Here is a 12550-nt window from a genome sequence, read left to right on the forward strand (position 1 = left end):
CTTAACTGCGTCCAGCAAGCTGCCGAGACCCGCCGCCGACTACCAGGACCTCGCATCCAAGCACGCACCGACGCGCCGCCCGTATCCGTGCCCACCAGATTCGAGTTGCCGCCACGAGAAGAAACCCAGCCGCCACTGTTGGCCGCACAAGCTTCACTCGGCGGCGTCCTCTGGCGGCGGCGCGGCAGGAGGAGGAGGGAGGAAGGGTGGCGGCGCTAGGGTAGAGTCACGCCCGAGCCGCCCTGGGCAAGGCGACGCGGGGTCGAGCCTGTTTTCCGCAGCGCAATCAGGTTTGAAGACGAGTAAAATACGTATATTAAAATGTGTGTAATCTACTTTGTTGTGTGATATTATTTTGAATTGAATAAAATCAGCTTTTTTGAATGGGGTGAATATTTTGAAATAAACGAGTGAAATCTGTTTTTTTAGAAATGAGTGAAGTATGTTCCACGAAATTTAAACTTATTTAAAATATATTCAAGATTGATTTTGTTTTAAAGATCTAGTTGTGAGGTATTCAACAAATACCAATGAATTCATATCGTACAAGCCAATAAAATGCTAAGATTTTTTGTGGTAGAGTAAAACGTTCATGTCGAATGTGTTCTAGAAATGTTCTTTGATAAATATGTTTTTAGCTCTTAATATTTTAGTATGGTCGTAAATTTATCAATTCACATATCACTTCGATAAACAAATTTTAGTTGGGAGAATCAAAAAAGAAAGAAAAGAAGAGCGCTTTAAGGGTAAAAAGGTAGTTGCCGATGCAGGCCGTTGCAATGCACGTGCATCCCATCGTGCAACATGGTAAGTAAAGTATTTTGTCTATTATTATCATGGTTTATTGTTATTTCTAATAGCTCCACTTGTAGATTTATCTTCTCTATGCATCCATCGGCCGATACATCTTGTACGTCATCGACAAAGAGGCACGTCGTCTATATATTATGGACCCTATTCAAACATCACAATCGTTAGAGGATAAAAATTTGAGGCATGCACTGAAATTAAAAAGTTCTACAAGGGATTTCAAAGAAGCACTCGAAATAAAGCTGTCTGGTTGGAATTCTGATATATCTAAATGGCAACGTTTATTTCCATTTAGTATTCCAACGGGTATAGATGGGTAATGAATTCATAATAAAAAAATTACTTTTGTTATCACTATATTTTTTGTTTATTAATTTAAAAAATTGCAGGAATGTGCCTCGCTATTTTGTTTTTCATTTTATGCTCTGGTGGAATGGTAAAGAATTGGTCAAGCCGGTTTGCACGGTAAGTATTGTCCGTTACATGTTTTAAGACCTTCGCCGTGAACTTTTCATAGTAACTACATATATTTGTTTGTGCAGGATGGGTATGAGTTGAGAAAACAGTTTTTATTAAACTTGCTAAAACATCGTGAGAATGAAGCTAAAGACAACTTTGCTGATATTATGAAAGAATTTCTTAAGCGCATCATCTAGATATTGATAGTTTTATAATAGATGTTTAGTTCGAACATCGCTAAGTTTGATACCTGGACATGTCGTAAATCTTTATTTTTGTTATCAATTTACATTACAAAATTGGACTTCAATTATTCAATAATTGTGTTTGTGTTATATTGTTTGTACATGTGAAATTTAACATGTAACTTTTGTAAACTATTTCAAAAGCCCGTGGCAATGCACGGGCACTCTACTAGTAAAACATAGTGGATGGGTAGAAGGGATGACTTTAGCATCGCTGAGCCCACACGAGGTAATGTCGACACGCAATTCCAAAACGTGACTTGTTAGCTAGGTACCAAGTGGCTATCAACAAAAAATTGCAATCAAAGGTTGGCATTGTACGGAGCAGTGACAAGAAAAGGCTGGAGAATAGTTTGTCTCGTGCACGAAACGAACGGCTGGCTGGACCATTCACGGGAGGTCCCGTGCACGGAAGAATTTCCAGGTTCCACTATATAATGCCCGCATATCTCTGAGTCGTGAGATTCCATGCCCAAACTGCTCCTCTCAAGGCAGTTACAATTCGCGTACGGCAACGCCAACTATTTCCACCCAGCCAGTGTCAGTACCACCTCCAATTCTGTCCACCCACCTTCCATAGGTTGGAGATGAAGCAGACCGTGGTCCTGTACCCCGGTGCCGGCGTCGGTCACGTTCGCCCCATGACAGAGCTCGCCAACGTCTTTCTCAAGCACGGCTATGACGTCACCGTGGTGCTCGTCGAGGAGCCCCTTAAGTTGTCAGACTCCGGCACCACCGTCATCGAGCGCATCGCTGCCTCTAACCCATCCATCTCCTTTCATGTCCTCCCGTCCATCCATGCTCAAGACTTTGCCGCCTCCGGCAAGCACCCTTTCTTACTCATGCTCGAGCTCTTGCACTATTACAACGAGCAGTTCGAAGCATTCCTCCACGCCGTCGACCGGAAAAGCTTGCACTCTGTTGTCCTCGACATGTTCTGCATTGATGCCACCGACGTTTGCATGAATCTCGGTGTTCCGGTGTACACGTTCTTCGCAGGGAGCGCCTCGTGCCTGTCAGCCCTAACCCAACTCCCGACACTGATTGCCGGCAGGCAGACGGGCTTGAAGGAACTCGGGGACACGCTGCTCGATTTCGTCGGCGTTCCGCTGATGCCAGCGTCTCATCTCATCAAGGAACTACTGGAGCACCCCGAAGATGAGATGTTCAAGGCCATGATGAACATCTGGAAGCGCAACACGGAGACCATGGGCGTTCTCCTGAACACGTTCGAGTCGTTGGAGAGTCGGGCGGTGCAGTCTCTCAGGGGCCCGCTCTGCGTTCCCGAAAGGATCCTGCCTCCGATCTACTGCGTCGGTCCGTTGGTCGGCAAGGGCGCCAAGGATGAGGAAAGAGTAGAGAGGAAAGAATGCCTCGAGTGGCTCGACGTGCAGCCCGACCGCAGTGTCGTGTTCTTCTGTTTGGGGAGCAAGGGCACGCTCTCGACAGAGCAGCTGGAGGAGATAGCCATTGGCTTTGAGAGGTCAGGGCAGCGGTTCTTGTGGTCCGTGCGCATGCCTGCAGGAAGCGACAACCCAGAGAAATACTTGGAAGGGTGCCCTGAGCCGGAACTTGACGCGCTCCTGCCTCAAGGGTTCTTAGAGCGGACCAATGGCAGGGGTCTGGTCATCAAGTCGTGAGCACCGCAGATGGACGTGCTCGGCCACAGGGCAACCGGCGCGTTCGTGACACACTGCGGATGGAACTCGGTACTGGAGGCCATTGTGGCTGGGGTGCCGATGTTGTGTCTGCCGCTGGAAGGAGAGCAAAGGATGAACAAGGTGTCCATGACAGAGGGCATGGGCGTCGCTGTGGAGCTGGAGGGATACATGACAGGTTTTGTGAAAGCAGGCGAGGTGGAGGCCAAGGTGCGGCTCGTGATTGAGGGTGAGGAAGGGAGGCATCTCAGGGCCCGGGTAGCTGCTCTCAGGGAAGAGGCCAAGGCGGCCCTGGAGGAAGGTGGCCCGTCGCGGGTGGCGTTTGCCCAGTTTCTGTTGGATGTTGATAATCTTGGAAAGCAACTCGGCGGTTGACGCACTAGTATGTACATTTATGTTGCCAGCATGTTGCTAGTCCAAGCCGCCCATGTTTACATTTTGGTTGCATGGTCAATAACTTAAGTCACTACTACCTCCATCGTCTCAAGAATATGACCTATATCGATATAATTCAATTCATAACTAGGCACATTATTCATAGATTCGATATTTCTTACATTTTAACTATGGATAGTCCATCCATTATTGCCAGAAAAGGAAAACAAGCGTTATTTATGTGAGGTGGATGGAACTGGAACCTCCAATGTATGAAAAATTCCACACATATTCTTTTTGCGGGAGAATTTCAATAGCTTTATTCAAATAGTGGCATTTGCCCAACGGTCAGCCAACATGCTGCTGGTCAGGAAGCTAGGAGTTTTGTCCAACCAGCTTTCAGTCACGTCAATCGTGCTAGAAAGCTTGGTACATATATGAGCCAGGCTGCTAATTGATCTTAATAAATGTTTTTTTTGCAAAAAATCTTAATAGATGTTGAATAACAAAATAATCGAAACTACTAGCAAGCTCTCCAATTTCTATAAAAATTGGTGCCACGACTGAACGAGAGTCATGGCGAGTTGTCTAGAGGTTCACCAACTCTAGGTAATCCGTCTACGGAATGACATTTGTAAATTCCCTAAGCTTGGCGAAGATGACCCATCGGCTCCGCAATGAGAGGGTCAATTACTCTTTGGTATAGCTTACTCCACGCCCGTAGAAATGAACTGGATGATCGAGCAACACGCCCAGCCCCTCCTCTCCCATCTTCTCGCTTGATAGCAGTGTGGGTGTTAATCTTGGCATAATCTGGGTCTCGAGGATGCCACCAACCATGGCCGGGCATCACTAGAGCATGAGGTCCAGGAATATCCACGAGTGTGATGGCCTCCCTAATAAGACGGATAGAGGTTGCCGGGTCGAACCCTTCCTCCTCCTGCGTCAATCTATTTCTAAGGTGCCAAATTGGCCACATGATGAACGATCCCTGCCAATGAACCTATCATCACACAGTGCCCCTGGCCCATATTGATGGATGTAGCCTAGGCATATGGAAGCCGCACCTGCTGCTGTGGCTGGTCCCACAAACGTTTTGGATGTGAACACTTTAGCAGTGCGTGCTCCAGATATTCATCCATAGCCATACATATTTTGCAAAGACCAATCTGCCTTGTATGACTAAGATTGAGGGTTCAGTTCAATAAGTTTCGTGAGTGTTTTTTAGGAATGAAACACTTCACAGAGACGTGTGAATGTGTGAAAGATAAGTGTGAAACACTTGGCACGCTTTACACAGCCCCATGTGTCAAACGCTAAAAGGACAAGGGAGAGAGTTGGCCGGAACACATGGGACTAAGTGACGGTTTTCTAAATACGGTAAAGCAAAATTCACCGACCGTATTTGAGCTGGGTGTATATCACGAGTGATATACTCAGGAAAAATTATTCTTACGATAATTGATGTTAAACAATAGCTGACTCGTACTATTGGAAATTTCTTGTATTTTCAGATATGGTGGTGGAGGCAGCTTAGTAGAATTTTTTCCAGCAGCGTCCCTGTATCCCATGGAAAATAGACAGGAGGTTTGGAAAATTTGTGTTATGACACTGACGAGTTCTAACTCTTTGAGAGTGACCTCGCACAGCGCAAGCAAAGTAGTCCGGGTTACCGAGAGAAAATAGATTCTCCCGTGCATGCATCTGCCGTTGATATAGTTGGCGATCACAGTGCATCCAAACTAGCCTTCAAATTAACTTATTTCGTGTAGGCCATCAACCCACTTTACGTCACGCCGCCGTATAAAGGACGCATGCAGGCTTGTCTTTCTCTCTTTTCCTGCTCACACTACAATTATGGCATAAACTATCTCCGGCATTATCTCTCGTCTCTCCCTCTCAAAATCTATTGATTTAATTTTCTCCTCACAGTATAGATGATTCGTATATTTTGTAACACAATTCTGTTTTTAAAACATTTTACATATTTGAAGTCCTGACACCAAGACCTTTAGAACAAGAATAGTCTTGGATACATTTCAAACACGTTAAAATTTCAGCATTGCAATCCACTTTTAGCCCAATCTATTTTTTGTGTGTGAAATTAGCTTCTTGAAATGAATGAATTAATTTTAAATGAGTGAAATAAGTTAATTTGAAATGAGCGAAATTTATTTTCGAATGTTAAATCATCATTTTGAAATGAGTGAAACATGTTTTGAAATGGTCGGAATCAGTTTTTTGAAATGAGTAAAATCAGTGTTTTCAAAAGGGCGAATCAAGATTTTAAAATTAAATAAGTTCCACAAAATTGAAACTTATTTAAAATATATTTATGATTGATCTTGTTTTGAAGATCTTGTCGCCAGAAATTCAAATATTCAAAAATAGAGTTTTTATTAGATAGATATATCAATGAATTAATATCGCACAAGCAAATAAAATGCTAGATTTGCTATGTCTAGAGTCTTTATTATGGTCGCTTTGGCTATGTAGAAATGATCTGATTTTTAATGACAAAAACTCTTCTCCTTTGCACGTTATTCTCCGTTGTACGCAATTGCTTCGTACGTGGTCTATGCTTCACCGTATGGAGTTCCAACTGCTGTTCAAGGCGGTGTGTATGCAATTGGAGCGAGTGGCCATGGAGGTTTTTTTACAACATGAGTGGCAGCATAACCTCCGTATCGGCCAATTACCTCCTTCAATATAGGCATAGTGACGGTCCTATTTGACTCTATTAGTGCCAATATGTCAGTCTTTTATTTTCTTTCAAACTATGCAGAGACCGGATGTTGCTGATCATAACTTGTAACTTCTTGCTGCTACGTTTGGAATTAATAAAACCGCCCTTTATCGAAAAAGAGTCGTTCTGGATGGGCAGAAGAGGATGACTTTTGCGTTGCTCAGCCAGCATGCCTGTTGTGTCACTGTTCCACTGCTAATGTTGACGCACGATTTCTAAGACGGGTTGATTGGCATTGTACGGAGCAGTGCCAAGAAAATGCATTGGAGTAGTTTGTCCCGTGCACGGAACGAACGCTGGCTGGACCATGCAACGGGAGGTCCCGTGCACTTCGCCTCATATGGAAATGGTACAAATGGACTGACAAGGAGCGGCCCTGGACCGCCACTGACATCCCTTGCGATAAGGATGATCTTGCTCTCTTCTCTGCATCCACTGTGGTTTCCGTCGGGAATGGAGTTTCTGCCAGTTTTTGGAACGATTGTTGGCTCGATGGAAATGTGCCGCGGCTCCTTGCTCCGGATGTCTTCAAGCTCTGCTCCCACAAACACGTCTCTGTCCATGATGCAGTCTCCAACAATAAATGGATGCTGGGACTCCCATCAGATTTCCGAGATTACGCAACTCCGACAGTTTTCTGACCTCTGGACTCAGGTGCAACAGGTAACACTGGATCCACTAGCTTCTGACTCCATCTCCTGGGTCTGGAACAACTCCAAGTCCTACTCCGCATCCTCGGCGTACCAGTGTCAGTTCCTTGGCTCTGTCTCTCCATTTCATGTGGGCAATAGAGGTGGACGCCAAGTGCAAATTCTTCATGCGGCTTTGGCTACGGTCCGTATCCTCATAGCAAATAACCTGGCTGTCCGTGGAATACCTCATGATGACATATGCAGACTTTGTGACCAGGAGGATGAGACCCCCGCCCATCTCATCCTTGCTTGCCCGTTTGCTCGTACAATATGCACTATGGTGGAGAATGACCTGGGCATGCCCATTCTTGCAACTAACGCTCAGATTGCTGTATCTATTAAGCATTGGTGGGATGACCTTTTTTTTGAGAGAGAACGTCGGCCTTTATTAATCAAGCAACCTAATTACACAAGGTCTTCCGGATGCAATCCTAAGCAGAATGAAAAATACAAAAATTTACAGAGTTCAGACAAGACCGAGCTAAAACATGAGCTAACACATTACGTTGCCGACGAACATGCTTGAAAGTCACAGAAGACAGAGCCCCACAAGCCAACTTGATTTCAGCAACAACGGAACCCACGATGGAGCGGTCCAGGGTCGAAGAGTTTAGTCTTTGTACCACCGAGAGGCAATCAGATTGGAAGATCGCATTAGCATAGTTCTCCTCCCTGACCAACCTGGCCGTGCGACGAAGGCCAAGAGCCTCCGCCACCTCCAGGGAAGAAACACCCGGTAGAGGTTCAGAAGCAGCACCAACACATAGGCCAGTGTGGTCCTGAACGATGACGCCAACCGCGGCCGAACCACAGCACGGAGAAACGGCTGCATCAGAAGACACCAGCAACGTACCTTGCGGCGGCGGAGACCACGAAGAGCTAGAAGCAGGGGTCACACGCCTGGTTGCGGAGTCAGGTTTGAAAAGATGCTAGAAAATCATGTCAATATAAGTACGCACCCTCGATGCCATATGCTTTTGAGGAGGAGCAGCAGGTTCATTTCGCGCCACATTCCAAGCTTCCCAGATGTGCCAAAAGGTGACCGTCATGATGGAGGCATCACGATCAGAGGCACGGGACATAAAGTTGAACAAGCATTGTTTTGGAGACGCAAACAAAGAACGAGACAATTTGATTCTAAAGCAATCCTTGATCTCATCCCCGACAGCTCGAGCATGGGACCAAAAGAGCATCGTATGTTCGATACTTTCGCGGCGCCCGCATAAGATACAGTTCGTCCTCGTCGGGACCTGACATGGGCGAAGTTGCTCACCCGAGGGTGGGCAATCATGATCAAACCTCCACAGCACCATCTTCGTCTTATTCGGAACCTTGATCTTCCACTATTTCTTCCAAAGTGTTTCCTCCAAACACCGACTGGAATGTTGTCCCAAGCCATTGCCGCTCCGATCCACGACAAAACGACTCGTCCTGGACAAATTATATGCAGAGCGGACAGTGTACTCACCAAAATTTTGGTGAAAGGCCAGCGAACATAGTCATCTCCCCTCTCCATGTGTGATTGGGATCTGAAGAATTTCATTAGCCACCTCCTCACTGAAGAAAGCCTGCACCGACTCCTCGTTCCAACACCCACTGTCTTCGTCCATCAAACAGTGAACCGTGGCACTGACAGGAATTGGCGAGCGAGGTCGAAGCAAGGCCGGGGGAAAGGAGGGGATCCAATGATACTTGAGAATATGAATGCTTCTGCAATCCCCAACTCCCCACTGAACTCCCTTCTTCAGAAGCTCTCGGCCGTGTAGAATGGCACGCCAAGTTCCCGAGGCCGAGCGCGGAGCATCAGCATTCCAAAAGTCACCAAAAGGGAAGTACCTTCCTTTCAAAACACGAGCACAAAGTGACCCTGGATTAGTTAGCAAATGTCAGCCATGTTTCCCGAGCATCGCCTGGTTGAATAAAGCCATATCACGAAAGCCCATCCCTCCAAGAGATTTAGGAGTCGTGAGCCAGTCCCAAGAGCGCCAATGAAGCTTCTTCTTCCCATCTTCCCGAACCCACCACTGATCCGGCACGATCTGCCTGAACTTCTCGCAAGTAGCCACCGGCAGACGGAAACAACTCGAAACGAAAGTTGGAATCGCTTGGGTTTTTAACTTAAGCAAGGTCTCCGTCCCAGCTCTGGACATGGGCCGGTCCGACCAGCCATGAATGTTCTGCCATGCTCTATCCGCAAGAAATTTGAAGGTACTCGTGGGTGATCTTCCGACCTCTGCAGGCACGCCCAAATAAGAATCATGGAAAGTTTCATTGCATACGCCCAGCTGAGCCTTCACACGGTTCTTGACACTCACAGGGCAGTGCCGACCGAAAAACACCAAAGACTTGTCCTTGTTGATCGCTTGACCCGATCCCACACAATAAGAACTGAGAGTAGCCTCTAAACATTACACACTCTGGATATCACTCTTAGCAAAGAAAATGCTATCGTCTGCGAATAGGAGGTGTGAGATAGGTGGACCATTCCGGCCATTTTGGATCCCATGTAGCTCGCCACGAGCCTCCTTTTGGAACAACAGACTTGACAGTCCTTCGGTGCATAAGAGGAACATGTATGGGCTGATTGGATCCCCTTGCCGAATGCCACGAGAAGGAATCACCGGTTGTGTAAGCTCCCCATTCACCCTGACAGCATATCGAACATTGGTAACACATCGCATGACCGCCTCGATCCATGAAGGAGCAAAAACCAGTTTAGCTAAACACCCATGGAGATAACTCCACTCCACACGATCGCAAGCCTTCATCATATCGATCTTCAAAGCGAAGAAAGGATTTTTCACACATTGTTGACGGATAGTGTGGAAAACTCGTAAGCAATCAAGGTATTATCCATGATCGACCTGCCAGGAACAAAGGCACTCTGACTTTCAGAAACCACCACATTCAGGATTGACTTTAAACGATTCGCCAAAACCTTGGACAAAATCTTATAGAGAACATTGCAAAGGCTAATAGGCCGAAAGTTCTTTCGCTGTTTTGGCTTGACCGTCTTCGGAATTAAGACGACGAATGAATCGCAGAAACCCTCCGGAATAGGCCTCCCCTCCGGAAAACCCCAGACCGCCTGACAAATATCCTCACCCAAGAAATCCCAGTGAGTCTGATAGAAGAGAGCCGGGAAACCGTCAGGCCCAGGTGCTTTAGTGGGGCCCATCTGGAATAGAGCAGCCCAGATCTCTCGTCATTTGTGTAAGGTTTACAGAGCTCATCATTCATCTCCCCAGTGACCTTGGTAGGAACGGCTTGCATAACTTGATCAGCCGCGGGGCACGGTTCAGATGATTGGTGGGATGACTTGACTTTGTGTCTTCAAGGAACGGCCAAGAAGGCGGCCATCTACACTGCTTAGAACATCTGGAAGGAACGGAACATGCGTGTGTTGGAGCACCATTTGCTCCAGGAAGCTGCTATCCTTCATCTCAACAAGCAAGACATCTCTCTTCCATCTATCTCTGCTCGTCAGCTTTCTGATGCAGAGAACCCACCGGAACCTGAGCCAGACTGATCCTTTTATTTTCATGGGGCGGGTCACCGTAACCCCACACTGTGTATCATAACATTTGTTTTTTTCTCCTTATTATTATATTAAGGCAGCCCAACTGCCGGTTCCTAAAAAAAGAATTTCCACGCTCCTCTATATTGTATATCCGGATATCTTCTACCTCGACAGTGCCGGTGCCAGTGCCACCTCCAAAACATTCCTAATGTCAAGAAGAAGCAGACTGTGGTGTTGTACCCTGGCGTCCGCGTCGGTCATGTTTGCCCCATGACAGAGCTCGCCAACGTCTTTCTCAAGCATGGCTACGACGTCACCGTGGTGCTCATCAAGCCGTCCTTTAAGTTGCCAGTCTCTGGCGCCACCGCCATCGAGCGCATTGCCGCCTCACATCCGTCCATCTCCTTCAATGTCCTCATGTCCATCCATGCTCCAGGCTTTGCCGCCTCCGGCAAGCACCCTTTCTTACTCATTCTCCAGCTCTCGCACGATTATAGTGAGCAGTTCGAAGCATTCCTCCGAGCCGTCGACCGGAAAAATCTTGCACTCTGTTTTCCTCGACATGTTCTGCATTGATGCCATCGACATTTGCATGAATCTCGGCGTCCCTGTCTACACGTTGTTCACAGGGAGCGCCTCATGCCTGTCAGCCCTAACCCGGCTCCCGATACTGATTGCCGGCAGGCAGACGGGCTTGAAGGAACTCGGGGACACACCACTCAATTTCGTCGGTGTTCCGCCGATGCCAGCGTCTCATATCATCAAGTAACTACTAGAGCACCTAGAAGATGAGATGTGCAAGGCCATGATGAACATTTGGAAGCGCAACACAGAGACCATGGGCATCCTGCTGAACACGGCCGAGTTGTTGGAGAGTCGTGCCGTGCAGTCTCCCAGGGGCCCACTCTGCGTTCCCGAAGGGATCCTGCTTCTGATCTACTGCGTTGGTCCATCGGACGGCAAGGGCACCAAGGATGAAGGCAGAGCAAAGAGGAACGAATGCCTCGAGTGGCTCGACGCATTGCCCGACCGCAGCATTGTGTTCCTTTGTTCCGTGAGCAAGGGCGCGCTCTCGGCGGAGCAGCTGAAGGAGATAGCCGTTGGCATGGAGAGGTCAGGGCAGCGGTTCCTATGGTCCGTGCGCACACCTGCTGGAAGCGACAGCCCGGAGAAACACTTGAAAGTGGGCCCTGAGCCGGATCTTGGCGTGCTCCTCCCTCAAGGGTTTTTAGAGCGGACCAAGTGGAGAGGCCTGGTCATCAAGTCGTGGGCACCACAGATGGACGTGCTCAGCCATAGGGCAACCAGTGTGGTCCTGACGCACTGCGGCTGGAACTCGGTGCTGGAGGCCATTGTGGCTAGGGTGCCGATGTTGTGCCTGCCACTAGAAGCGGAGCAGAAGATGAACAAGGTGTCTATGACAGAGGGCATAGGTGCCGCTATGGAGCTGGAGGGATACATGAGAGGTTTTATCAAGGAAGATGAGGTGGAGGCTAAGGTGCGGCTGGTAATTGAGGGCGAAGAAGGGAGGCAGCTCAGGGCCCGGGTAGCTTCTCGCAGGGAGGAGGCCGAGGGGGCCCTGGAAGAAGGTGGCCCGTCGCGGGTGGCGTTTGCCCAGTTTCCGTTGGATGTGGATAGTCTTGGAAAGCAGCTCAGGGAATGACACACTAGTATGTACTACATTTATGTTGCCAGCATGTTGCTAGTCGAAGCCTCCCTTGTTTACATTTTAGTTGTGTGGTCAATCACTTAACTACTACTAGTATGTAGCACCTTCTTTATAAATCATCTGCCTGAGTGTCGCATACCGTGGTTGCCTCTACAAAATTTTATGATGTTTTCTCTTTCTGGCGATAATCGACGGATTATCCATAGCTAAAGTGTGAGAAGTACCTAATCTATAAATAACGTGCTCAGTTACCAATTGAATTCACATGTGTTATGTTCTTGGGAGTGGATAATCTCAGAAAGCAGCTCAGCGAGTGACGCAGTAGTATGTACATTTATGTTGCCTTCTACTCCCTCTGTTTTCAAAATTGTTGTCG

The 12550-nt window shown here is 47.5% G+C and overlaps 1 protein-coding gene and 1 pseudogene across 1 annotated transcript; both read left to right on the forward strand.

Annotated features, from left to right (window-relative positions):
• Window positions 1-2005: 2005 nt before the first annotated feature.
• LOC119282702 (anthocyanidin 5,3-O-glucosyltransferase-like) lies at window positions 2006-3608 on the forward strand. Its single transcript, XM_037562829.1, has one exon. The coding sequence runs from the start codon at window positions 2102-2104 to the stop codon at window positions 3152-3154; it is 1053 nt and encodes a 350-aa protein (XP_037418726.1). The 5' UTR covers window positions 2006-2101; the 3' UTR covers window positions 3155-3608.
• A 296-nt stretch (window positions 3609-3904) lies between these two features.
• LOC119280325 lies at window positions 3905-12168 on the forward strand (annotated as a pseudogene).
• The last annotated feature ends 382 nt before the right edge of the window (window positions 12169-12550 follow it).

The sequence above is a fragment of the Triticum dicoccoides genome, chromosome 3B (assembly GCF_002162155.2).
Source record: "Triticum dicoccoides isolate Atlit2015 ecotype Zavitan chromosome 3B, WEW_v2.0, whole genome shotgun sequence".
Taxonomy (NCBI): Eukaryota; Viridiplantae; Streptophyta; class Magnoliopsida; order Poales; family Poaceae; genus Triticum; species Triticum dicoccoides.

Excerpts from the sequence above, each read along its gene's own strand:
- LOC119282702 (XM_037562829.1), top strand. The coding sequence starts at position 2,102 with ATGAAGCAGACCGTGGTCCTGTACCCCGGTGCCGGCGTCGGTCACGTT.